This window comes from Typopeltis vanoorti, chromosome 15, assembly GCF_054136105.1.
Source record: "Typopeltis vanoorti isolate ZY-2024b chromosome 15, IOZ_Tvanoo_1.0, whole genome shotgun sequence".
NCBI classification, from domain to species: domain Eukaryota; kingdom Metazoa; phylum Arthropoda; class Arachnida; order Uropygi; family Thelyphonidae; genus Typopeltis; species Typopeltis vanoorti.
The window spans coordinates 8,990,626-9,018,357 of record NC_143563.1 but is presented as its reverse complement, the minus strand read 5'-3'; the positions used below and the strand labels follow the sequence as shown (position 1 = coordinate 9,018,357).

Here is a 27,732-nt window from a genome sequence, read left to right as displayed (position 1 = left end):
TTTTTCATTTTTCAATAGATAAAGTATTTAAAATAGAAAAAGAGTAAGTAACTTCCCACGTTCTTGAAGCTGTGAGTTAGATGGGATCGAGATGCGCTGTACAGTAATAATACCCTCTTTAATTATATTCTAATGGGTGTATGCAACATGCAAAAATTATTATTTTTTCATGTTTGATCCACTATCTGAAAATAAAGATTTCCTTGGAAAAATCAATTAACCAACCGTTGCACCTACTGCTTTTGACTACGGCGTAGGCTTAAAACAAGCCCATTGCTTCACTACTGCGAGTGTAGGTTTGAGCTGGGCTCGGTTCCGTTAATGCAGTTAGGTTGGTTAAGTTAAAAAATAAATGAAACGCGCATTTAAAATTCACAAACAATTTATAAAAAAGTATTAAATAAGTACATATATGGAACAGTCCAATTGTTGGATTAATAAATCTTAATTAGTGGGACGGGTGATCCTGTTGTTCACTGCACATCTTCTCAAATCTTGGAATTAAACCGAACACAGCCACCCTCATTTCCTGTTCAACGTTGAGTTTCGCACGATACTTGCTTTTTATCACAGCGACCGCCGAAAACTCGGTTTCGCACAAATATGACGTCGCAAATGGAATTATGATTCGCTGAGCTTTATCACTTAGCAGTGGATATTCATTTCTTACTGATACCCAAAAGTCAGTTAGTTCCATGCTGCCAAATCTCGTCTTCAGTGTAATGTCGCAAGAAAGCTCAATAAGATTTCGGTAAAATACTGGAATATTTCGCTGCGTCCCAGGGCCCTCTGTGCACAGTTTGCGAACCACTGAGTTAAGCTCTTTGCTAGGAAACAATGAACCCGAACGTGTCAAAATTATAAATTGCAACATTTCCACTTGTTTAGAAATAAAGAAGATGTTAATCTGCTTGAAATTTCGAATGCTGAATTAATATTTTTATTAAATTTGTGGAGTCTTTCATTTCCTAACAAATGATTAAACTCTTTAACTCTGACATAAATGCTTTAAGAAGTTATTTATTAATCATTAATGAGATATGATGATCTTAATGTAATCCTGAAGAGAATGAGGACCACAGTGAACTTGCGTGTAAGTTTTTGTATTGAAATACTGGTTCAAACACGGAGACAAATGAAAAAAATGTAAAGTTTATTATTATTATTATCATTAAGAGACACCTCCAGAGACTCATAGAGAGAGGTCACATGCTACACGGACCAGTTATCATACTTGTTCTAATCCCCTTTTTAATATATTAATTATATCGTTTTCCATAAATATTATAGATAAATCATTTAAATGAGTCTGCCCTAAATTATTTCTTAAATAATTTTTTTTTTTTAAGACCGAAATTTCTCCACTAGCATTGCTTATTGGTAAAGTCAAAAAATTTTTGAAGATTGTCTCTATGTTTTTTTTTTTTTTGAGGCATATTACCTTTTTTGCTTTGTAATTTTTGAGGCCCCTAGAGACGACGAGACCATAGGCGCGCGCTTAGTGCGCCTATTGGGTATCTGCCACTATATATATATATATATATATATATATATATATATATATATATATATATATATATATATTTATATATATATATATTCAGATTTATCTGCTTTACTCGAAATGGATTGTACAATTAATTACAGACTTCACACGTGTGTAAGGGAAAAAACACAAACTTGGCTTAAATGAGATAAACACTGCTTGAGAATTTCCGAGTGTGTGAATTTTCATTCTAAATCACTTATGTAGCTCATACTCACAATATTTTATTTTGAGTGCCACGAGTTTCTTGGTCGCACCTCTCACGACTTTACATCAGTGACTATTGGTACACATTTGTTTGTATTCGAATGCGTTGGCTTGGATGTGAAATGTGACACACGGACAAAGTAATTTCATAATAAAAAGGATTAAGAATGTGTATGCACGCGTAAACACACGAAATATTTACAGTTCTTTTTGTCGTGTGATTAGTATACTTTTTAAACCAATATTTTTTGGATAATATAGAAAATTGTATTTTTTCTTAATAGTTATGAGATTTACTATACAACCCTCCCCCCTCTATTATGACTTTTAAGTAACTGAGTAATAAGTGAAAACCACAAAGTGGAACATGGAAATAGCAGATTTTTTCTTTTGGTTTTGCATATTCTATGCATTCAACGTTCTTTTCAATTGTATGTGAAGAATCACCTTCGTTACATGTCAGATGCTTATGTTTGGAATGCATTATTTGTCCTCCCATGAGAGTATTTTCATTCCCTCATGCTTTATTTTTGTTAGGTGACACCTCCCATGAATCCGAGGAATTATACTTCGGGTTGGAAGTATAAGTCCTCAGATTCCTTTTGCTCTTCTCTCCCCCTGTCATTTAAGGGCAGCAAAGAAATCACTTTTCAAATTATTTCTGATTTTACTTAATCTAAATTTGACAGTCTATTATTTCACCAATTGTTCCCCTCTTCTTCTGTCTTGCCATGTTTTGTATTGTGCAATATTCCAAAAATATAAAGGTAATTAAATTACTTACAGTAATTGTCGATTATACTTTTACAAAGCAAGTAACTAATTATAAAACTAATTTGCTCAGCAGAACTTCAAAATTTTATCAAGTTCCAATCTGCTTAAGGGCAATCCCGAATTTTAAGTGCTGAAAATTAGGACGATTCGCATTGATAATATGCAAGTTCGTAATGTGTGCATTTTTCTTAGTCTGTGCAATGACGTCAGAACCACTGTTCTATTTCCCACCATCCCGACATGTTTCTTGAAAAATCGCGATGTTCTTCAAAGGAACACATTATAATTAATTTATTCTAAATTTAGTTCCTTTTAATCCGTAGTGATCACATGGGCAGAAGCCCAAATCGCTACTGGTGGTCCACAAAAGTTCGACTGTTTATCAGTCTTACAAAATTTTAGATGTAAGTCCAAAAAAACCTAAGATATCGCCCCTCCCATTCAAGAAACATGTTTCGGCACTTTTTGGTGCCTCATCAGGAGATGGCTAGGGAGGAGGGAACAGTCTTAATTAAATGTTCTTTTATTCAACTGAAAGTATTTAAATGATTTTTTAAGAAAACAAAACTAGTATTAAGATAATCTCCTAACTTCATTTTGCCGGTTTGATATTGCCTGAGTAATATTGCATAGATTAATATGTTTACATTGATCTTTGTAAATCTCGCCATTAGTTTTTAAATAACAGGTTATAATTTGTGGAACAGGTTTTTGTTCGACCAACAAAGAAATCGAGAAAAATATTATAAACTCAGAGTGAAGATAATAATCAGATAGTAAAATTAAAGTTAGCAGAGAAGAGCCACAAATTGATCGAATTTTATTTGGAATCCAGAGAAAACAAAGAACCAGATGAACAGAACTCCCAGTCGACCATCTCCACGAAAGCTAAAAATATATCTAAATGAAGATATACAAGGATCCAGTTGTCTAATGACACGCCACTAGTAAGGAACTAGAGTTCACTTTGGAGGTGTGACGAATCAACATTCTAAAGGATAGGATGGTCTTCCACCTCACTTCGAAGACCGTACTCAACTCCTGCACTTCACAATAAAAAGAACATGCCAGAAATTGCAAAAAATGATTACTCTTATCCAGTGTTTGAAATAAACCTATTCTACATTCAATGAATACAGAAAAAAAGTAGGTTAACCTCGAAGTGGGAGCGAGATCTCCGACAGAAGTGCCATCAATTATGGATTTCATCCTGCATCCCCCAAAGCACCCAAAAGCTCAACCCCCAGTGTCCCTTGACACTGCCACCGTACAGGACAGTGAGTGTCACCTGTCACTTTAACCACCCAAACGCTCCACTAGTGCAGACATTGCACTAATGACACGCCACTGGTAAGGAACTAGCGTTTACTTTGGCGGTGTGACGAATCAACACTCTAAAGGATAGGATGGTCTTCCACCTCACTTCGAAGACGGTACTCAACTCCTGCACTTCCCAATAAAAAGAACATACCAGAAATTGCAAAACAAGATGACCCTTATCCAGTGTTTGTAATAAACCTATTCTACATCCAATGAATACAGAAAAGAGTAGATTAACCCCGAAGTGGGAGCGAGATCTCCGACAGAAGTGCCATCGATTATGGATTTCATCCTGCATCCCCTAAAGCACCCAAAAGCTCAACCCCCAGTGTCCCTTGACACTGCCACCGTACAGGACAGTGAGTGTCACCTATCACTTTAACCACCCAAACGCTCCACTAGTGCAGACATTGCACTAATGACACGCCACTGGTAAGGAACTAGCGTTTACTTTGGCGGTGTGACGAATCAACACTCTAAAGGATAGGATGGTCTTCCACCTCACTTCGAAGACGGTACTCAACTCCTGCACTTCAGAATAAATAGAACATACCAGAAATTGCAAAAAAAGAGTACTTATCCAGTGTTTGTAATAAACCTATTCTACATCCAATGAATACAGAAAAGAGTAGATTAACCCCGAAGTGGGAGCGAGATCTCCGACAGAAGTGCCATCGATTATGGATTTCATCCTGCATCCCCCAAAGCACCCAAAAGCTCAACCCCCAGTGTCCCTTGACACTGTCACTGAATAGGACAGTGAGTGTCACCTGTCACTGTAACCGCCCAAACGCTCCACTAGTGCAGACATTGCACTAATGACACGCCACTGGTAAGGAACTAGCGTTTACTTTGGCGGTGTGACGAATCCACACTCTAAAGGATAGGATGGTCTTCCACCTCACTTCGAAGACGGTACTCAACTCCTGCACTTCAGAATAAATAGAACATACCAGAAATTGCAAAAAAAGAGTACTTATCCAGTGTTTGTAATAAACCTATTCTACATCCAATGAATACAGAAAAGAGTAGATTAACCCCGAAGTGGGAGCGAGATCTCCGACAGAAGTGCCATCGATTATGGATTTCATCCTGCATCCCCCAAAGCACCCAAAAGCTCAACCCCCAGTGTCCCTTGACACTGTCACTGTACAGGACAGTGAGTGTCACCTGTCACTTTAACCACCCAAACGCTACACTAGTGCAGACAGTGCACTAATGACACGCCACTGGTAAGGAACTAGCGTTTACTTTGGCGGTGTGACGAATCAACACTCTAAAGGATAGGATGGTCTTCCACCTCACTTCGAAGACGGTATTCAACTCCTGCACTACCCAATAAAAAGAACATACCAGAAATTGCAAAAAAAAAAATACTTATCCAGTGTTTGTAATAAACCTATTCTACATCCAATTAATACAGAAAGAAAGTAGATTAACCCCGAAGTGGGAGCGAGATCTCCGACAGAAGTGCCATCGATTATGGATTTCATCCTGCATCCCCCAAAGCACCCAAAAGCTCAACCCCCAGTGTCCCTTGACACTGTCACTGTACAGGACAGTGAGTGTCACCTGTCACTGTAACCGCCCAAACGCTCCACTAGTGCAGACATTGCACTAATGACACGCCACTGGTAAGGAACTAGCGTTTACTTTGGCGGTGTGACGAATCAACACTCTAAAGGATAGGATGGTCTTCCACCTCACTTCTAAGACGGTACTCAACTCCTGCACTTCACAATAAAAAGAACATACCAGAAATAACAAAAAAGATGACCCTTATCCAATGTTCCAAATGTACCTATTCTGATTCCAATGAATACATAAGAAATTGGATAAACTACGAATTCCTCACGGTATCGAACTTACTCAACTTCGTTAAGAATACTTCCCAGAAATGAGAAATAAAGATGTGACTTATTCAATGTTCCGACTAAATTTATACGAAATCTAATAAAGACCGAAGTGAATTGGCAATCAATGTAAAAGATATCTTCATTAGTTTAGCGTTAATTAAGGTTAGATCTTCTATTTCGAATGAGAATACTTTACCAGTGCATGATCATCATCAGAAAAAAAAAAAAAGAACGATACCCAATGTTACCAAAAGAAAAAAAAATTCCATTAATTAAATAGAAGATATTCGTTTGGCAATGTTGTCATTATAAATATGTCGTGATGTTATGTCCGCATCTAAGATGAAAACCTTATGGAAATGGCTTTACTGATTAAAAGTTGCAAAATGGTTCTGGTTTAAACAAACGTTCTTTTCTTTTGCTCCAGAAACTGAATATGTGCTCTTTAACATGAAAACAGTCTGTACAATTGTGGTATTCATTCCCACCCTAAATGAAAAACAAATTTAAAATTTAACTACCGGATTATCTAAAAATATTAGTTATCTCTGGTTTTAAAAGTTTATTAATTCAAGTTGAAACTATACAAATCGCGTAAAGAAATTTTAAATTCACTGGAATTAAAACTTTAAAGCTGAATCTATCTCTCTCCTCCTCCCTTCCACGAGGATATCTTTATTTTGATAAAAATAAACTAATTCGCACGTTAACTATTAATATAGGTAGAGTAAAATGTCAAAATCTATTTAGATTAATACTGCTTGGAGATTTATGTCTTATTGATACTAATAAAATCAGTTAAGAAATATGTGATTGAATCACGTGGTTTCAGGAAATTGACAACATTAACTAAATAATAATTGAATACAAACTGAATTATCACTTCCTATGTTTCGCCATAGTTAAATTGTCATCTTCAGGGATTAATGCACTAGTATCACTCATATAGCACACTTCGGTAACAGAAATGGGAGAAATACAAGCAGGCCTAAAATTCTACAACTACATCAACGTACTTAGAAGAATTCAGTTATAGTTATAGGAACACTCAACTTCGATAGATTTTTCTTGGCCATCGGGCTAAATATCTGTAGCCATCAATTCCTCCACACTCTACTTAGAAGACAAAAACAAATCGCCGTCTACAGAAACTCCCTCTCCTCACACACATACAGATAAATACATTAATCAAAAGTCCCATCACCTCCTATAACTCCAGAGACAACACGACAATCAGAAAGCATCGTACTGATCACTATCTCAACCACAGAAAACACATATTTTTTCGCCCAATGGCTACACTCCATTGGTCAAAAGGAACGCTGTCATTCCGTATATTCCCTTCCCAGTGTCCAATCATAGATTATAGCAAATCTGTCTCCATTCCTATATTCGTGGCCTCTCAAGAAAGGTGGCCGAGATTTTAAAAAATTCATGAACATATCAATTTCCTGAAATAATATCACACGTGATAATCAGTGTTTATGTCCAGATGCGACCTACATGTGACACTTGTAATAATGACAGTTAGAGTTAAGGAACAGAAAATGGCAACTGTGTCTTGTAGTATTGTCATACTTATAACTAATTTAAATTAACTATTCAGTACATTATGTTAGTTTAGCGTTTCTCCATATAACGTGCGTTGAATGTTAAAATTAGCATTTAATACTAATATAAACATTTAATTATAATATACTAGTAACTAATTAGGATTAATTATATTTAAAATTATTACATAGAATAGGAAATTAGTAAAGACCAATTACTAATTATATTTCCAGAAACCTACTCACTTCATGCCGAATTTTGAAATGAATTGAAGAGTAAGATACGACAGAACCGTTCTTCTCCTTTTGATGTCCAGCGTTTGTTTAACTGTGTGTATTGGAAGCGAAGGTGTGTTACTGATGGTCAACAATGCGACATGGAACAATAGACTCATTTTTATTGGAAAGTTTAAAGAAACAACTGATTTGCTTTCTAACAATACCTTTCGTATGTAATAGTTAGTGATTATTGTTGAAGATGTCGAAGGGACGAAATATTGTTTTCGAAAACAGCTACACCACATCAAATATTATTTTTACCTCACCTATTTATCAATACGCACACACAATATGTTTTCATTTCAACATTTGTTTCGTCTTTTTTTCAGAACATCGGCTAAAATCCTATAATCATATTTTTACATATTTTTACGGTTAGTGCAAGAATTACGTTGAATTAATACTTGTACTAACTGTAAAAATATAATAAGAAGGATTATTTATTTATTTGCTTTTAATTTAGAAAGGTGCCATAGTCATTACTGCTATCAGAGGCAAGGGCCTCTTCTAATACCCGATGAGTCAAGCACCATAGGCAGGCTGTGATGCTATTATAAAAGAGGTTTTTACTGAGCCACTCAAATGCAGAATGATTAAGAATGCCGACAATGCTCTTTGGTTGGAAAGATCTATGTACGAATCTCGTCTAGTATGCGAAAATCTTTTAATCTGTTCTAAGGGTTCTTCGAGACGCTGGATGTTTCACTTGTGAAACAGACAATTAAACAGAAGTCTGACAAACAGGGAAGACCTACTGCAATTCGTTTTAAAAATAACCATTGTTGATTTGATCAAATCTAGAGCCGAAATAAGATTATTGTATAATTTACTTATATAGCAAAATTAAACGTGTTTTAACTGTTTAATTATATATGTATTTGGTTGATTAAGTATTTTACATTTAATTAAATTTCAATTATTATGTTTTTAATTTCAATTTTATATTTAATGCACCGATAACGATTGGGACGATTTTTGAGTGTTTTGTAAACAGCCAGCCAAATTCGATTGTCAGATCTCGATATTTAGGGATTTTTCTAATTCTTTTTTGTTGATGTTGTTATCGTTGGATACTGCAAGGTCAATAATCCAGACTTGTCCATGTTCACTAATTGCGATGTCAGGTCTATTGTGTTTCAAATGCCGATCAGTTTGTATTTGAAGATCCCAGAGAAGTTTTGCTGTTTCGTTTTCCAATACTGTTTCTATTTTAAGCCCACCAATTGTTAGGAGCAGGAAAATCATTTTTATGCATACATGGCAATGAATTATTTTGTCGCTTGATCATGGCGGTATTTATAGTAAATTTGAGCTATTTGCTGCAGGCTCTCATTAGATGTTCTACAGTCTCAACTTTTTGATCGCATAATCTGCATTCGCTGTTATTATTGATGTTAAAAATTTTTCTTCGATTGCATTAGTTTGTAATGCCTGTTCCTGAGCTGCTACAATAAATCCTTCTGTTTCTTTTTTAATGTAACGGTGTTATATCCATTGCCATGTCTTGTTCACGTCAATTTTGTCGTGTTGCTTTTAGAAGGTCCTCTTGTGTAATTGCTTGAAGCATTGGCTCAGTGCTTTTGTCTTTGTATTGTTTGAAACCAATTTCTTCTTCTTCTTCTTCTACAGTCTGTTTCATTTGCAGAAGACCTATTAAACCTCTCCATCTCTTGTTATCGGTAGATAGTTGGTCAACATCACTTCATTAAAATGGATTTGAATGCCGATGGCCGAGGAATGATTTCCATCTAAGCAGCATCGTTCGTATTTTGATTCCTTGATATCCAATTTTTTAAGAAAATACACTGAAAAACTTGTGATATTTAATCCTTTTTGATTTTGTTTTGATTAGGTATGTTGTATAGCACTGATAACATGTAATTTGTCCAATTTACTCCATCTCGTTTCTAGCAGTTTGGAATTCAAGACCCAAATATGCAACTCACCTGTCCATGACTCAATATAAATCTTTCAACGGAAGGATTCACGAAGCGTAAATCCTTCCGTTTATCTGCATTGATATCTTTGCCTATCAACATCTCTGCTGATAGGTTAGATTTTAGAGAAGTGATAAGAACTCCCAAATGAAAGACAGTTGCATAATCCGGAGAACAAGGAATATAAACAATACTGGCGTCCAAAACTTAAAGAACACCATTTCTGAAGATTAGAACCGCAAATTCAGACAAATCAGTTTGTGGCAATTTGTATAACTGAGAGTTTCAAGTAGAAAGCAGGTACACATTCGAATTGCGCGCAAATGGATCACGTGTTAGCATTCAACAGAATAATGGGCAAGAGATTGCGCTAAGCGACTCGTCTTCGAAGAACTCTCTTTTCGTGAAGGAAACTTGGATCTCTTTTAATATCTCAAAGACATCATCATGCAGATGATGTCTTTAGAGCAGTGGTTCTTAACCTTTGTGAATCGACGCGCGCCCGGTCACAACAGATTTCCTCGTCAATGCCTTTCCAATTTTTTTAAAGTTCATACATTAAACTTAAATAAGTATTAATAATTAATTATTGCCTAATCATAAAGAGTATTAGTGCAATTACGTATACGGTGTTTGCATGTTGGTAAATATAAAATTACATTTAAATCAGTTATCAATCTCTGGACTAATGAAATTTTGTAGCCCATTGTAGTTTCCCCAGGCCAACATCATCAAATTAATTTGTGCCCATTTTCATTGAAATATCCCATTCTGATTAATAAAAAGTTATGTGTGACATTTTTTTCTTGACTACCTGTTAGAAAGTATAGCAAAAATCGGTGAAACTAGTCGGATAATAAATATTACTCACTTGATTCACCGATTTTTGCTATCGGCATATTCACGGATACAATTGGTAAGCGATATGAAGGTAACAGACTAGGTTTTACCTGACATTTCTAATTCATACAAAATTAGTACTGTGCGTGAGACAATACGCGTGTCTCGAGAACATGATTTATCTGTTACGAGACATAATGCAATTTCACATAATGGTGTGAAAGTTCCTTTCTTTGGTGTTTAGTGATCTAATTAAAGTTTTCCAAATCTCCGGTAGGATTAGTCCTTGATTCTTATTTAGGTTTCCTGTTGAGAGCGACTATAGAAGCTTCCTTGAAGGTTCTGGAATGGTAGTTCTCTTCTATATAGGGCATATGACTCTTATCCCACTCAATAAGATGGTTGGTAGAGGCAAAGTGGGAAGAAATGCCTGATATATCTTGTCTGTTGTTTCTAACATAGTCTATGTGCTCCTTCTGTCTCGTTTCGAAGCTTCTAGAGGCCTGACAACGTAACTACCACCACAGGAGCAAAGTATATTATATACTCCAGAGTACTTGTAGAATGGATGAGGGTCTTTCGGTAATCTTAAAATTTTTTTCGAATAGTATTGACTGGCTTGAATGCTACTCTAATATTGTGTGGTTTTAGAAGGATGACCAATTTTTTGGAAATACTGCTGACAAATGGAGTAGTTACAGTACTGATGTATTGGGTGTCATCACGTTGTCTTTGTGGTATATCTGAAAATAGAATCTTGTTGATGAGTCTTTTAGGATAACCATTTAAGAAATGCCTAGAAATAATTTTCAAAATTTTATTACAAAACCTTGTTGATATCATTTTGACACTGGTGATGATACAAAGGTTGTGTTGAGTCGAGAAAAGATACGCCTCCTTTCGCGGCGTGAAAAATTGTTATAAAAAGTACACTTTCAAAGATCTTATCCTATGTCAAGGTGTCGTAGGGACCGAAATTACTCTGCAGCCAAGGAAGATAGCGAACTACGTTGGAGTACACACCTGGAAAATTGGGAACCCCACAGCTATAACCAAAGGATACGATTCCGATGAGAATCCAAGAATGGTCTTCACCTTCGATCATCAACGGTCCTCCAGAGTCGAACTAGAAGGAAAAGCAAAAGAAATTATTTCATACAATAAAACAGTAACTGTAATTCTCACGTGTTAATAAAGAGACAGACTAGCCTCCTTACTTGACATGCATCCTTTCCACCGTCTGCTTCTCCTGCACAGAGCATCTTGTCGCTCAAACCACGCGGGAAAGCCCCGTTCGATATCGTTGAATAAGACCGATTGCACTCCGCCAATGAAACCAATGGCAAAGACAGTTCCTCTAGAGTAGGGCTCATAACGCCACCTGTTGACAAGAAATGAATCAATAAAAACTTGAATAAAAGGAGAAATGTAACTGAATGTAATGTAAGTATCAAAAGTCTTCACTTACCATTCCTGTCTGTTCCCCAACCAAGCACCGTCCCGTTTCGGCCAATGAAGTCACCCAAAGACATGTCAGGGGGTGGCAGACAGATGACGTTCACTATTGGAGTGAGCCACACATTTTCTGCTAAACGGATGAGGGCGATATCATCATAATGCATCCTTCGATTATACCCATCATGCACCACGATACTGTCCACAGAGTTTAGCGTTCCCTTCACATCGTCACCGGAGATTGAGTTGGCTCCCAACAAGACCAAGTACCGCTCTCTGTGGAAGAATAAAAGTGCATTCAACTTCTTTGTTCAACTGGCTGTGTGATTGGATTTCTCATCTCTTTTAAAATTAAATAAACCATTGTGTTATATCGGAAGTGAGAGGAGAGTGTGGCACTCAGTGAAACAGATGATGCCCATTCCTGTTAATAATATTGATTAAGACTGAAAATCATACGTAATACACAGTGTTGAATATATATATATATATATATATATGTTAAAGATACCAAGCTATTTTAAATATAAACCTATTTTTTTTACTCCATTTCCCAAGTAAGCAAACAGACAAACAAGTCAAGATTGTGCCTGCAAGTGTTGCAAGTCTAGCTGACCCTGCACGTAGTGCAAGACCAAGGCAACTCATGGTAAAAGTAGAATAAGCTCCGACCACTAATCTCAATATTTACCCTTAATGCAAAGCCCATTTCCAGGAGGAGATGTATGATGATGCTTTGTATTTTATCAATTATTATATCCAAGGTAAAATACTTTCTACATATATCTATCTATCTCTTTCTCTCTCTCTCTCTCTCTCTCTCTCTCTCTCTCTCTCTCTCTCTCTCTCTCTATATATATATATATATATATATATATATATATATATTTTTTTTTTTTTTTTTTATTTATTTATTTATTTATTTATTTATTTATTTATTTTAATAAGTTTTTAAGTATATATATTTCAGAGAAAGAAACATTTTCCTTTCGGGTGTACAATACAGAATGCAACAAATGAATTAAAAATTTACAGTTCAGTTTCAGTATGAACTGTAAAGTTATCTTTCAGATGAAGCACATTGTCGTCGTCAATCCAGAAGAGGGTACCAGTCGAATTCCACGCCTCTATGAATTTCGCGACAGTTCTTGTTTCTTTGAAGTGCTCAAGTTCCAATATCAGCCTGCTTTTTAGTTTCCGACGGAGGCTATACATGAGGGTTTGTGCAGTTTCAGTGATGGATGGGTGCTGGTTATTTCTTGTCTGTTTTAGGTAGAAGCTGTAGATGACGGCCTTAGCGCAGATGAAGAGGAAATTGCATGTTCTGTGTCTGTTTTCTTCTGTGTGGACTAAATTCCAGTAGTCTTCTTGGCTGTGTGCGTAGTTCCAGATGCTCGAGACAGTATTCAGGACATAGGTGATTATCATTTTGTTTGCGGGACAGGTCAGATATGTGTGTTCCAAGGTACCTGAAACGTCACAGAATAGACACAGATCCGTTTCTCTTAGCTGAAATTTGTAGAGCTTAGAAGGAGTTGGCAAGATGTTGTGCCATCTTCTATATACATATATATACATATATATACATATATATATATATATATATATATATATATACATTTTTTTTTTAAATAGCTTGGTATCTTGGTAACCTCTCTGCAGTCAGGCAGAGAGGCTACATACTCTTGTTGAGGTATGTTACATCGAAGTCACTTATAGGAACATAAATGTGGAAGAACATAGGAGTTACTATTGCACAATATTATCTATTTACATGAGAGTGCCAGCTGATTAATTTTCGCACTGTTAAGCACAACAATCCTTCTATCTTCCCCCTTTCTTTGGGGTGGGGGATGGTGTCACTTCTAAGGCTGGAAAGTGAATTATAATGCAGTCGTCCTACTCAGCCAGGAGTTGATTCCGTGGATTCCAGTCTTGGTGGAAAAGATCTGAGGTGTTGTTTTGCCTATGGTGGTGATGCTCGTGTAGGATCCGACTTCTCACCTTTTGTTGGAAGGCTGCAGTGAGTTGGTCAGTTGCCTCTCTCTGTGAGGTTGCTGTGCTGTCTGGTCTTGTAGGTCTGAGGTAGAAGTTGTATATCACCGCTTTCGATGAAAAGGTAATTGCAGAATGAATGGTTATTTGACTCCGCATGGACGGGATTGAAATATTCCTCTTCTGTATGAAGACTACCACAGGTGAGAGCTGCCGTTTCCCGAGACAAACTGATTAACTGACCGGGCATTCCATGTAGATATTCCGGACTGTTCCTAATTGGTAGCAGAACAGGCAGTTATCTGAGACGTTTGGGTTAAATTTTCGTAATATAGTAGGAGTGGGTAATATATTATGCCACATTCTCCACTGAATATCTGCGTCAGGTTTGATGGCTCTTGTGCGATATGGTAGATCCCATTGAAATAGTGTTTGATCAGATGATGCAGGATTTTCCAATGAGGTACTTTGGTTCGACTGTTGTGTTAGAGAGCTGTAGATTTTGTTGGTGATGCTGGGTGTAAATTTCTCCCATGAGTTATTGGTTTTTATCAGAAAGATAAGCGCCGGATCTTCTGAGTTGGGAGGGCTAATCCCCACTTCTGTTATGCTATCAGGCATAGCGGCTTGAAAAGCGGCCTTTACGGTGTCTATCTGCTCAGACTCATTCCCATATTCCAGGTTTTCGAGCGAATTTGGAAAGCGCCAGGTGAGGCTTGGAGAAAGAATGTCACCCAAGATCCTCACGCTTCGCCAGCTCCATGGAAGAAAGAAAAACTCTTTCTGAGTGATCAGGCTTCTTACCATCATGTTATGAAAGATGGGTTCCATGAGGATTTCAGGTAGGGATGCTGTCTTCACTGTGTGCTGGAGGTTTAGCTTCTTCCATCGTCGAAGGGCATCTTTGTAGAAGTTTGTTAAATTTACTGGCACTTGAGCTGTTGTCATTCTTAAGGTTGTGGAGAGAGAGAGACCTCTAGTGGCAGAAGTGAAAATATATTCAGTGGTGCATTTGTTTTAAGAGAAGTACAAGCTATGTACTTTGAGAGAAGTACATACTGCTAAATCCATCCTTCTACGTTTGGAAGAACACCGTAGCGATATCTCCTATAACAGGACTAGAGCCAACGCTCTCTCTAGCCACGTTCTCTTTTCAGTTAACTCAGGCGAAGGCCGCCAACACATTATGAACTGTACTCACTAACATCCATGTGTGCTATGATGAGCTCGAAAGAAAAATTGTCGAATCTAGGGCAATTTCTCTAGATTCTTCCCGTATCAATAACAGCCTAAGTTTCAATCTCTCTGACGGACATGTTGCCTCTGTTCAGTATTGGCACACTCGTGACAGCGCGTAGTCTACGTTTATTTGGAACTCAAACTCGCATTTTGTTTTCAAACACGCTACTGTCTTTTGTACTTGTTGTGTTAATGCAATTTTAAGTCTCTGTAATTTTTGATATATTTCTTTGATAGTGATACCTGAAGATGTTGATCAATTCAACGAAACTAGTAAACTAGTAGTATCTTTTTAAATAAACCATGTCATCTCTTTATCTCTCGGTATCAGTCATTAAAACTTTATATATATATATATATATATAACTACTGCTTGGGGAACGTTGGCCAAAGTGTGCAGTGGGATTGCTGCACGTGCGTTTCAATTTCTTTCTGAAGGGCCACCAGTGTAACTGGATTTGTACGAGATACACTAAATATTTTAGAGTACCCCATAGGTAGAAGTCCAAGGGTGTTAAATTAGGGGAACATGGGGGTAACTCAAAATGGTTTTGCGTTCCTCGAACGATAATCGTGCTTCGGCTGTTTTGTTTGAGTGTCCAGCAGGTCACGTGTCGATGCTAGTATTCATGTGAGTGACATCTTTTGAGAGATCATCACACTACACCTTTCTACCGTAATTTGATCCAACTTCGAAAAAAGTCCATAGATGACATACGTGTGTGTGTATACATTTTTGACGGACTCTTTATACATATACGTACATTAAGGCATACCGAGGAAAACTGAATACATAGGAAATACAAAAATAATAAAGAAAGAAAAATAAAACAGGAACATAAGCTTGATAGAAGGCTGTAGATTAGAACATATTCATGTATTGAAAATATTGATAATTGTTGAGGAGAAAATCTACTAATCTGATGTAAGATTTTATGGCAACTGTAGACAAAACATTCATATATTTTCTTATCAAATACTGCAATATTCGATCTGTCCCAGTTCTTTCGGCTATGCCCAGTTGTTGATGCTGCAGTTGTTTCTCTCTGCTGAAAATGCAAATAACTTCTTGCAGTAATGGAAGAGAAGTATATGTTTTTATGATATTATTTTACTAGAGTAATACAGGAGTGAATGTGTTATCAGTGTCGATATTCATATGATTACCAGCTTACGTTTTTAATGTGCAACTAGAGGTGGACATTAACGAATATTTGCTGGTTTAAAACGTTTTTTTAATCTCTGAAAGTCTATTTTCATAATGGCAGTATGAGTAAATCAATGAAGGCGATCATATAACAGAATAGAGAAGCTGTTGGAGCATGAACAGGAACCATCAGATCCTTCAACCTTGTTTAAGACGTTTTTCTACTAAAGCTGGAGTATGAAGTATGCATTGATATCGTCATCATGATCGCTACATAGGGAGTGAGAGCAATTGGACTACTGAGCTTCATCCTACACAAAGATTTTCTAACGTTTTGAATTGTCAAAACGGGTTCAGATACTTACGGATTTTTGTTTTGGAAGCAGTGGGCAGCTGTTAACACAAATCGCTTACTGATGAGAGTTCCTCCACATAAATGTCTTGGGCCCCTTGAAGTGTTCCTCATAATGCTTGCCTGAAAAATCATAATTAAAGGCATCAGCGGCTAAAATTATTACATAAACCCAAATAAAAATGAAAAGAATATTGAATCTTATGAACTCTTTTTATTTTCTTCTTGTGGTTGGAGGAATTTCCTCTAAATGGAAAAGTATTTGAGGAACAGTACAATGCGGAGAAGTCACCATGGAGGTACCGTTTCTTTACTTGCAAGTTTGGTCTTTTGTGTTTGCAGAGATCTGGTTCATTGTAGTTTACAGCTTCTTGCATCAGTTCATTAGGATGTGCAGACTGTTTTAAGAAGAACTTTGTTACTAGACATCGCATAAAAGAGGAGATATCTGTGTCCCGATGAATCGGAACGTCTCTGGTGTACCATGGAGCATTTGGAATCATTCGTAAACATTTGTTTGCACTCGTTGCAATTTAATAATATTTGTATTCGAGATATGGCTCCAAGCTGGAAAAGCGTATGTAATTATGAAACGAATCATCATTTCGTACAAGAGCAGTTTAATTCTTGTGTTTAGTTTACTGTTTTTGTTAATCAAGGGGTAGATTTGAGCAATAGCGCTTAATGCCTTAGCATAGTGCATCCCAAACTTCTGGATGTCAGGGCCTCCTTTGGAAAAATTAAAATATTTCACCACCCCCTCGAAAGAAAATCGCAATATAGACATATATTATTATAATATTTATTGTATTTATATTCAATAAAAAACATACACAGCGAATATTGCAAAAACCAAATGCAAATATTACATTTTTAGCATCTTACATACGCGTTTGACATGGCACATTATCTCATACTTTTATATAGATAGATCGTTATTGTACATTTGCAGTGCAAGCACATGAAACGTAAAACAATTAGTAATAAAGAAAGAATTAAAAACATAAAAGTTTAATTATTTAATATGATGGATGTGTTTCAACACTGCTACACCAATATCAAGTGAAATATTTGAAACTGCAATTCTTAGATTTCTACTTTGAAATGAAACTTATATGAATAAGCAATATTTACTAATATTCATTAAACGCCGAAATACGCAGGAAGCAAAATTTGTGAACCAACACCAATGTGTGATTTTTTTCCATTAAAATATAAAAAATAACAAAAAAATAAATAATAAAAATTAAATACGTTTCTTTTAAGATAAAAAAAATCTATTGAGTCTTAAAAGATTTTAAATTTGTATTCATTATTTCACGCCCCCTCAACAAAACCTACGGCCCCCAAGGAGGCCGCGGCCCACAGTTTGGGAAGCGCTGCCTTAGCACATATGATCTTATTGTGGTGGTTGAAGTTTAATTTTTTGTCCAGAGTACTCCGAGATATTTGGCTTCTGTTTGCCATGGAATTTTGGTATTAAATAGAAAGATGCCTCCTTTGGGAGATGCCAGTCTTCTAGTGAAGAGCATAGCTATAATCTTTCGGGGGATTTACTTGTAATCTCCACTTTAAAAACAATTGCTCTAGTTTTAGTAAGTTTTATTGAAGTTTTTTGGTTACAAGATGTGGCTGAAGAGATCTGGTTAGTACCGCTGTATCATTAGCAGAAAGGGCCATAATGGACGACATGGTGTTTTGCGGAATATTTGCAATATATATTGAAAACAGGATTGAAGCCAATGAGGATCCTTGTGGAACTCCAGCCAAGATAACGCTGGGTTGAGATCGCCCCATTTATCTTGACCTGCATTAATCTGTCCCGAAGATATGAGTTTATTAACTGTACCATTTCCGATGGAATGTTAGCGCTGATGAGTTTGTGTAATAGACCGTAGGGCCAAATTTGTCGAAGGCTTTTGTAATGTCTAGGAATATAGCTCCAGTATGTTGTTTCCAATTGAAACCAGTGGTAATAAACTTGATCAATCTATATTTGTTGGGTAGTGTTGTGATATTGGCGAAATGCAAATTGTTCTTTTGGAATAATGCTTAATTTGCTTACAGAGATTTGTAGTCTGGAGAGATGACTTTCTCTGCTCTTTTACTAGGTTTGAAATCAGTCTAATGGGACCATAATTGTGAGCTAGATGTGGATCATTCTCCGGTTTATGTATGGGGATTATATCTGCTACTTTCCAAGATGAAGGAAAGTATTGTATCCTGCGGAATGCGTTTATTATGTTAGTAAGATGCACAACAGCTCTACGTTGTGCACTTACTTTGTTTGTGATGCCATCAGAGATAGGACCTTTTTTTTTATTCTTTCGGTTCTGATGGCATATATTTTGGCTTGCGAAGTAGGCGTGATTTGGCTGGTATTGGTGACAGAATGTTTTAATGTGTATCGGACATGGATGAAAAGTATCTCCTTATAAGGAGATACTTTTCATCCATGTCCGATACACATTAAAACATTCTGTCACCAATATCATTTCTTTGTATTCACTTATATCCTCTTATGTAAAATAAATAGCGTTTCAGAAGATTTATATTAAGTATAATATTATATTTATATTAAGTATACTATTAGATTTGAAGTTATTATAATATTTAATTGTAATTAAGATAATAAATATTTTTATTGCGATTTCCGTGAAGTTTTCTTTTTCTAGTAAAAACCCGGAACTGCTGATTGGGTTGTTATATGAAGAGTGTCTTTACATAAACCTCCTCGAGGATTCGATTCCTACTGCAAGATTGATCTTTTCGATGTCGTTATGCGTTCAATAAGTGTTTCGTCGATATATTTTAGCAACTCATATTACAAGAATTAATACGCTGAAAGATATTCATAGAAATATTTTAGCTTTTTGTTTATTTGAATTTTTTTGAAAAGAAAACATTAATTTATTTGTTTAAGTTAAGGGATATTACATCCCATATTGTTTCTTAGCCGAATAAGAAACTCAAAGAGTTTCATGCTGAATATAGAAACTATATAAAGTTCGGCGATTCCAAGCGTAAGCAAATACCTGGATGCGCAGCAACTGACCCTTAAGGTAGTGCAAGCTGAGGCAACTCATGTCAAAGGTGGAGCAAGTTCCGATCACTGTTCTTGATATTTACCCATAATGTGAACTTAGCTCCTAGGAGCTATATTACTGTTCAACATTAAGATAGAAGGTCACTATCCAGACCGGTTTCGACCTTTATTGAGGTCTCATCAGTGAGTAGGTAGACCTAGTTAATATCAAGTTTGTAGCGAACAGAACTTACAACCCTTCTATGAGTATTGCCTATTAGCTCCTAGGAGCTAAGTTCACATTATGGGTAAATATCAAGAATAATGATCGGAGCTTGCTCCACCTTTGACATGAGTTGCCTCAGCTTGCACTACCTTAAGGGTCAGTTGCTGCGCATCCAGGTATTTGCTTACGCTTGGAATCGCCGAACTTTATATAGTTTCTACTATATTCAGCATGAAACTCTTTGAGTTTCTTATTCGGCTAAGAAAGGATTTGGGATGTAATATCCCTTAACTTAAAAAAGCCATATGTCGCCGAATCGAAGCCTTTGGCTCTTCATATATCTAATTAATTAATTAATTAATTTAGCCTATGGCTCACATATGAAAAGTTACATTACATTAATCCTTAATATATATGGACATAATAATAGGCACATGTACAATAATAAGACATAATACAGTCATAAAAGAGACACTCAAGAATCGGCTACAACTGAATGTCTAGGTTGATTATCCAGTCGACTGCACCTGGTGTAGCATGGATGAAGTCTGACAGGTTTCCACTGTATGCACGTTGGACACATTCTGCTGTAATATGATTAATTGTCTGGCGGGGTGATCCACATTCGCACCTGGGTGAGGCAATCATGCCCCATTTGTAAAGGTGGTCTGCACATCTGCCATGGTTGGTGCGGATTCGGTTAAGGACAGACCAAGTTTTCCGAGGTAGGTCAAACCGGAATGTATCTGTGTTGGGTCCACTAATTGATGGAAGATCCCTGTCGAAGTGTTACACCAGGACTCTTCCCACTTCTCCTTCATGTTGAAACTTGTTGAAACAATATTAACAGAAAGATTTCTTGCTGTTAATATTGGAGAGTGCCTTGACTTTAGCCTGTTTATTTCTAGGGGTAGGATGTCTTCATGAATTGGAAGATTTTGGATTTCCATGATTTTGCTGTATTCACGTAGAAGAAAGTTGGATCGGCGGATGTGTTTAGGTGGAATGTTGCTTAGCACTGGGAGTCAGTAGGTTGGGGTTGATTTTACAGTTCCAGAAATAAGTCGCATAGTGGTGTTAAGCTGGGCATCAACCAAATACACATGGGCGCTGTTCAGCCATACGGGTGAGCAGTATTCAGCTGTAGAGTAAACGAGGCCAAGAGCAGTGCAGCGAAGTGTTGTTGCTGAGCATCCAAAATGCTTGGATGCTGTGTTAATGAGATGTAGTTTAAAAGATAGTGTTCTGTCTAGAGTGACGCCCAGATATTTCGGGAATCAGTTGTAGTGTAGCAGTTTGTGGTTGAAGTAGACAATGAGTTCTTTGTTAGCTTGGTTATTGTTTAGGTGGAAGCATGAAACTTGCTGAAGTATTCATCTAGGACTGCAAGGTCGTTTTTTAGTGTATCTTCCATTGTAGTAAAATTGGTGTGTCTGGTGGCTAGAGCAATGTCATTAGCATAGAAAAACTTCTTGGAGGCTGTATTAGGCAAATCTGTAATGTATAAGTTAAAAAGGAAGGAAGCTAGAACTGCCCCTTGTGGTAGTCCATTATGCAGTGTTCTTTGTTTACTTTTGTTCTCGTCCATACACACTTGGAAAAGTGAGTTAGCCATCTCATACAGATGTAGCAGGGATTTTTACTCTTGGTAACAATTTACAGTCAAAACACAATGCCGTTGCTGGTAATAGGCGGTAGATGGCGTTGGTGATAGTAGTAGCATCGCTGTATGTAGGTGGAAAATTACCATAAATATCAGGCGAAACGAAGAGATGTATGTAGCAGAATGAAGTGGAGTGTCACCCCGCGATGAGTCCTTAAATCCCTTGGAGGGGTCATATAATAATTTTAATAATAATAATAATAATAATAATAATAATGTCGTGGTCTCAGAAGGATACTGTCATACATGGCCTCGAAATTTCATCAGATGTTCAGTTATTGTACAGAGTGTATCGCTTCTTTCATTATGAATTTTATTAAATTATAATTAATAGCACTAAAGTTTTAAATGAATTTCATTTAAACATTTAGTTTTTAATTAAATGATATTTGTTTAAAACTAAGAAAGAAATGTGTCGTTATAAGGACACCATTACATATCTTATACACATTATATTTATCCAAAGAAAGCCAATGCAAAATTTCAGACTGGCGCTCGATCTCCTCAAAAAACTGTTGAAGAAATTTGAGGTGGAGTGGGCAGGGTTTCTAAACCTATATTCAGCGACAGACGACTCCACAGAAGGGGACAACTCAACACCAGGGGAAGAAGGGAAGATGAACCTGATAATCTCTGCTCCCACACCAAAACACGATACTGAAACTCATGGTCGAAAAAAGCGAAAAACAGCGGAGACTCAGATCAACGAGGGGATGGAAGAAGATGCCCCCAATACTGACCTCCGCACACCCAATAATGAAAAAGTTCCTCCAATTGTACTACGGGAAAAAGAACGATGGACGGCCCTTAGGCCTATTATGCAAAACCACCAAATTGCCTATTCATGGACAAAAAACGTAGACAACGGAGTTAAAATCTAGCCTGCCACAGTAGGCACTACAGACACCTCACAAAAACCATGGACGAGTCAAATATTAAATATCATACGTACTCACTGAAGTCGGAGAAAAACCTAAACGTTGTACTCAGGGGAGTAACAGAAAACATCTGCACAGATGAAATAAATGAAGACCGCCTCCACGATCTCCCACCCGTCAAAGTCAGCAGAATGTTACGGGCCGACAAGAGTCCAATGCCCCTAGTACTCGTAGAGATACCCAACACACAACAGAACATATACAACATAACAGAGATCTGTGGTCTGAAAATTACAACTGAGCCACTAAGGAAAAGAACCTCGTCGGGCCAGTGCCACAGATATCAGAAGTACGGACACGCACAGAAACTCTGCAGAGCAGACTACAAATGCCTCAAATGTGGACAAAACCGCCCCACAGCAACCTGTTAAAAACCTGGGACCTCACCAGCCAAATGGGCGAACTGCGGGGGCCTCACCCGGCAAACTACAGAGGCTGCAGTCAACCCTAAGAATAAAACAGACAACAAAAGGAAACAGATCTCTCAACCTTGCCCACATGCACCAGAGTCGACGGCTCTCCAGTTGCCTGACACCGAACAAAAGACAACAAAATACCAGCTCTCACAAATGGAAAATACCAACAGTCTGGAAAGCCACCGTCGGAGCAGGACATACGCCGAAGTAGCCCGCTCATCCAAAGATATCCAGCAGGACCAAATTCTTCCAATCATGACAAAAGTTATCAAAGCCTCATTGGCAAACATGCTTCAAGACTTCAGTAAGTCAAACCCTTCACCAAACTCTACAAAAAGATTTCTAAAAGAACTCAAACCATCTTATCAATGCTTGTTAATGAACAAAACTAGATTACTCCCAGACTCACTACAGATCTCCGTTTTGTAAAGCCAATGGCCTAAAAAACAAGACACTGGAACTTCAAGAATTCTCTCACAGATACAAACCTAACATAATCCTAATTAATGAAACTCATCTAAGACCTGCAGACAATCCAAAACTGAGAGGCTACACACTATATAGAAATAACCGACTGGACTACAGAGGCGGTGGGTACAGCCATATTTATCAGGAACTGCATCAGGCACAATGGAATACTCATCCGCCAACCTAGAACTCACCGGTGTCGAAGTCCACACAAACTCAACTGGAAGACTTAAAATCTTCGCCACCTACAACTCCCCCGCGAAGACCCTGCTATTTTCTGACTTGGATACTGTACTAGGCATAAATGAATCCATCATCGTCGCTGGGGACTTAAACATCCCTCTTGGAACGGCATAATCACAAATAAAAATGGCCGTATCCTCTCCAGCTACACAGGATTAAACAACGCTGTCCTAACAGGACCCACCGAACCAACCCACCACAGCCCAACTGGCACAGCCGACATCCTAGACATCGCCATTCTACACAACATCAAATACCAGCACAGCATTCAAGCACTGAACGAATTATCATCAGACCACAACCCAATCCTACTTCACTTAGGTAAAAAAGACCAGTCACCTCCCCCCCCCCCGCAAACCTCCATTGTCTGGGAGAAACTTAGGAAAGTGCTACCAGAACACATTGGTCCGGTTCCCCATATAAAAGCCAAGGAACCGGACCAATGTGTTCCAGGACCTACCGAACCAACCCACCACAGCCCAACTGGCACAGCCGACATCCTAAACATCACCATCCTACACAACATCAAATACCAGCACAGCGTTCAAGCAATGAACGAATTATGATCAGACCACAACCCAATCCTACTTCATTTAGGGAACAAAGACCAGTCACCTCCCCCCCCCCACAAATCTCCATTATCTGGGAGAAACTTAGGAAAGTGCTACCAGAACACATTGGTCCGGTTTCCCATATAAAAGCCAAGGAAGAAATAGATACGGTAATAAAGAACCTCAGCAATCAAATCAATAAAGCCATAACAGCAGTCACAGTATCCACGATTACTCACAAACAAAACTGACTCCCAGAAGAAATCATGGACTTAATAAGGGAAAAAAACAGACAGAAAAAGATACCACAACACTCGTGCTCCCCAGGACAAAACTGCCCTCAACAGATTAAACAAATCTGTCCGAGAAGCTCTCCAGAACCACGGGAATCAACAACTGGACAACAAACTCACCTCGATATCCACAGTAGATTATTTCATATGGAAATTCCTAGCAACCTCAGGAACAAGCGCAAATCTCTCCCCCTCTGCAAGCAGAACAGCACCTTGCATACACAGATGCTGACAAAGCCGAAGCCATAGCAAGAAACCTAGAGAAGCAATGCAGTCCTGCATATGAGAACCTAAACATTAGCCATGTATACAAGATCCATCGTAAAGTCAGGTTCACAGTAAATCGTCCCGATGACAATCCAAGTCCTATAATGCCTACCTCACTTACCGAAATAATCGGCATCATCAACCATCTCAAGATCAAAAAAGCCCCAGGTCCTGACGGCATCATTAACAAAGTCATCAAGGCACTACCACGCAAAGCCATAGCACATCTGGCGAACATCATAATCTCCATCCTCAAATGGCAGCACTTCCCCCAGTCATGGAAAATAGCTGACATCATCCCAGTTCACAAACCAGGCAAATACCCACACTTACCTGAAAATTATCGTCCCATCAGCCTGCTATCCAACTTAGGCAAAATAGCAGAGAAAATCATCCTCATCAGACTCCAAAATCATGTCAACCAACTAAATATCATTCCACAAGAACAATTTGGCTTCCGTCAAAATCACAGTACCACTCAACAGATCCATAGACTGTTAGAGTACATCACCACAGGATTTAACTGGAATCAGCACACTGGCACACTGGAGCCGTCTTCCTAGACATCTCAAAGGCCTTCGATAAGATCTGGCATCAAGGATTCCTCTACAAACATATCATTGCTAACCTTCCACTAAACATGATACACCTGATCAAATCATACCTCTCAAACAGGAGGATGCAAGTCAAAATCAATTAAACAGTATCAAACCAACGGAAAATCCTCGCTGGAGTTCCTTAAGGATCACTACTAGCCCCGATCCTGTTCAACATCTACATGGCAAACATCCCTCAAAATCCTCTCACATCCACCATCGCCCTTTATGCAGATGACACAGCTATACTATCCAGATCCTGAATCTAGAAAAATGGTTCACATACTGGCGACTACAATTAAACCTCCAGAAAAGCACAACGATACTCTTCACAAGACGATGAGCATCCCCCAAAGGCGACATCATCCTGTTCAACTCTAAAATTCCCTGGAAAACTGAAGCTAAATACCTCGAATACTTCTCGATGAACGATTATGCTTCAACAGCCACATCAAGAGCACATGCACCAAAGCTTCAAAAGTTATCGCCCGGCTATACCCCTTGATCAACAGACGCAGCAAACTAAGCTCAAGAAACAAAATTCTACTGTACGAGACACTGATCTGTCCCACATTTATATACGTCTCCCCAGCCTGGAGCCATACCTCCAAGATAAACATCCTCAAACTACAAAGACTACAATTAAACCTCCAGAAAAGCACAACGATACTCTTCACAAGAAGACGAGCATCCCCCAAAGGAACTACAGAACAAGTGCCTGCGAATGATACTGGATGCCCCGTGGTTCATCAGGAACGCCCAGATCCACCGGCACATAAATGCCCCTACACCTCTCCACTACTGCGCTCCCTAGCAGAAAAATTCTTTATGAAGACATCTATCCATCCAAACCAACTGATACAACAAGCCGGAAACTATGACGGTAATGACCACTGGAAACATAAAAGACCGAAATCCATCCTAATACTCAACGACGAATAACCACTTCTGCCCACTCAGGGCGAGCTAAAATAGCTCACAAATCTCTCCCATCACTGCTCCCGAAACAGACAACAGGGAAAATGAAAAGCGTCAAGCTTCACCCTCTGCGCCATATATGTCCTGCGTCCTGCGTCCGAAAATTCAGACGAAATTTCGAGAGGGCAGTTACAGAGGGTAAAAGATGGCAATGCTGTAGCCAGTGAAGTTTTAACTGAGGCTTGGCTATTGCCGTTACTCCACCATGACCAGAGATTATAGTTCCATAATATCCTATTCATTCATTTTCTTCTAAAGATAACGGGGAATATGAAAGCATTCTTGCTTTGATTGATTGCTTTCTAAATGTAAAACTTTAATTCACATTTCTAAAAGTCCATTCACGTATTAAAATGGAAATTTTTAGTGGATAATTAATTAAGAAAGCAGTCCATATTTACCATCCATGGCCACGAATAAGGTTGACTTTTAAATCCTCCTAAGACAAATCGGAAATTCTTGGTTGTCGAACTAACTGAAAGAAAATTAGAACTATTTATTTCCATAGCAGATAGACAAATGGAAACATTACAAGATGGGAAAAAAAATCACGACTGAAAAAAAAAAAATTGAAAAAAAAAAAAGTAATTGAAGTGAAAGACTTGTTAATTCTCTTACCAGTGGGGGTGGTGGGGATGTCTGTGGATAACTGTTGATCGAGATTCTCATTAACAGATTCCTTCAAGAAAAGACTCAGGTTCAAAGATATGTTGTAATTTTTTTTCAAATCTTTATGTTTGTGTATTGTTTCATTGACGTCTTTTTCGGGCAACTGTCGTGGATCCAAAGACACCTCCTGAACAGGCGGTACTGGAATGCTGGACACAAATTTTGAAGGACGTTTTCCACACACTGGGGAAAAAAGAGAAAAGAGAATTGCTGTCAGTTGTGCTTCACAGCCATTAAAAGTTCCTATCGTGTAATACAAGATAATATAATGTAGTATTGATCCGTCCTTGAATTACTTTGCTTTCAACAAGGACTGAAAATATGTTAATAGGTTTTGCTCATCAAATACGATATGCTACCCAGAAATTCGGGGAATTTGAACCAGTTGTAGTACGGCCTTCCGCCCTATAAGGAGAAAGCAGATTGATTGCGTTTTGTGAATCCTCTTGGATTTCGAGCGTTTTGGCAACGTCGTGTTTCAGAGTATCCGGAGAGTTCATCGAAAAACAGTTTGTCGAAAGAAAATTCATCGAAAGGCAATTAATAGAGTGAACAATTCATCGAACGACAATTCGTAGAAAATACAATTCATAGAAGAAAAAAATAATTCACCGAAAATTTTAACTTTTCGAAAATGTTATGAAAAAATTGATCCATTTAGAACAAAAACTGAACCGTGCAGAGTGAGAAAGCAAGGCTACTTTAATGGGGAATAATTGTAGAACAATATGGGTTCTTATTGCCTTTCTTGCCCGATAACTGTTTCAGGTCTGTTCATGGGACTGATTTGTCTGTTTCCGGGAGGAAAAGCCCAGCCTACGCAGGCTCCATTATTATTATTGTTACTACTAGTAATACGCGAATTCAATACAGCAATTATTATGGGATGAATTTTATTCATC

The 27,732-nt window shown here is 37.8% G+C and overlaps 1 protein-coding gene across 1 annotated transcript; it reads right to left on the bottom strand.

The window, feature by feature from the left end:
* Window positions 1-11,258: 11,258 nt before the first annotated feature.
* Window positions 11,259-26,901, bottom strand: LOC150098345 (clotting factor G beta subunit-like). Its single transcript, XM_090405163.1, has 6 exons — window positions 26,780-26,901; window positions 26,563-26,636; window positions 16,511-16,620; window positions 11,778-12,040; window positions 11,527-11,690; window positions 11,259-11,435 (listed from the first exon to the last, which is right to left on the bottom strand). The coding sequence occupies exons 2-6, from the start codon at window positions 26,563-26,565 to the stop codon at window positions 11,259-11,261; spliced, it is 717 nt and encodes a 238-aa protein (XP_090261289.1). The 5' UTR covers window positions 26,566-26,636; window positions 26,780-26,901.
* Window positions 26,902-27,732: the final 831 nt, after the last annotated feature.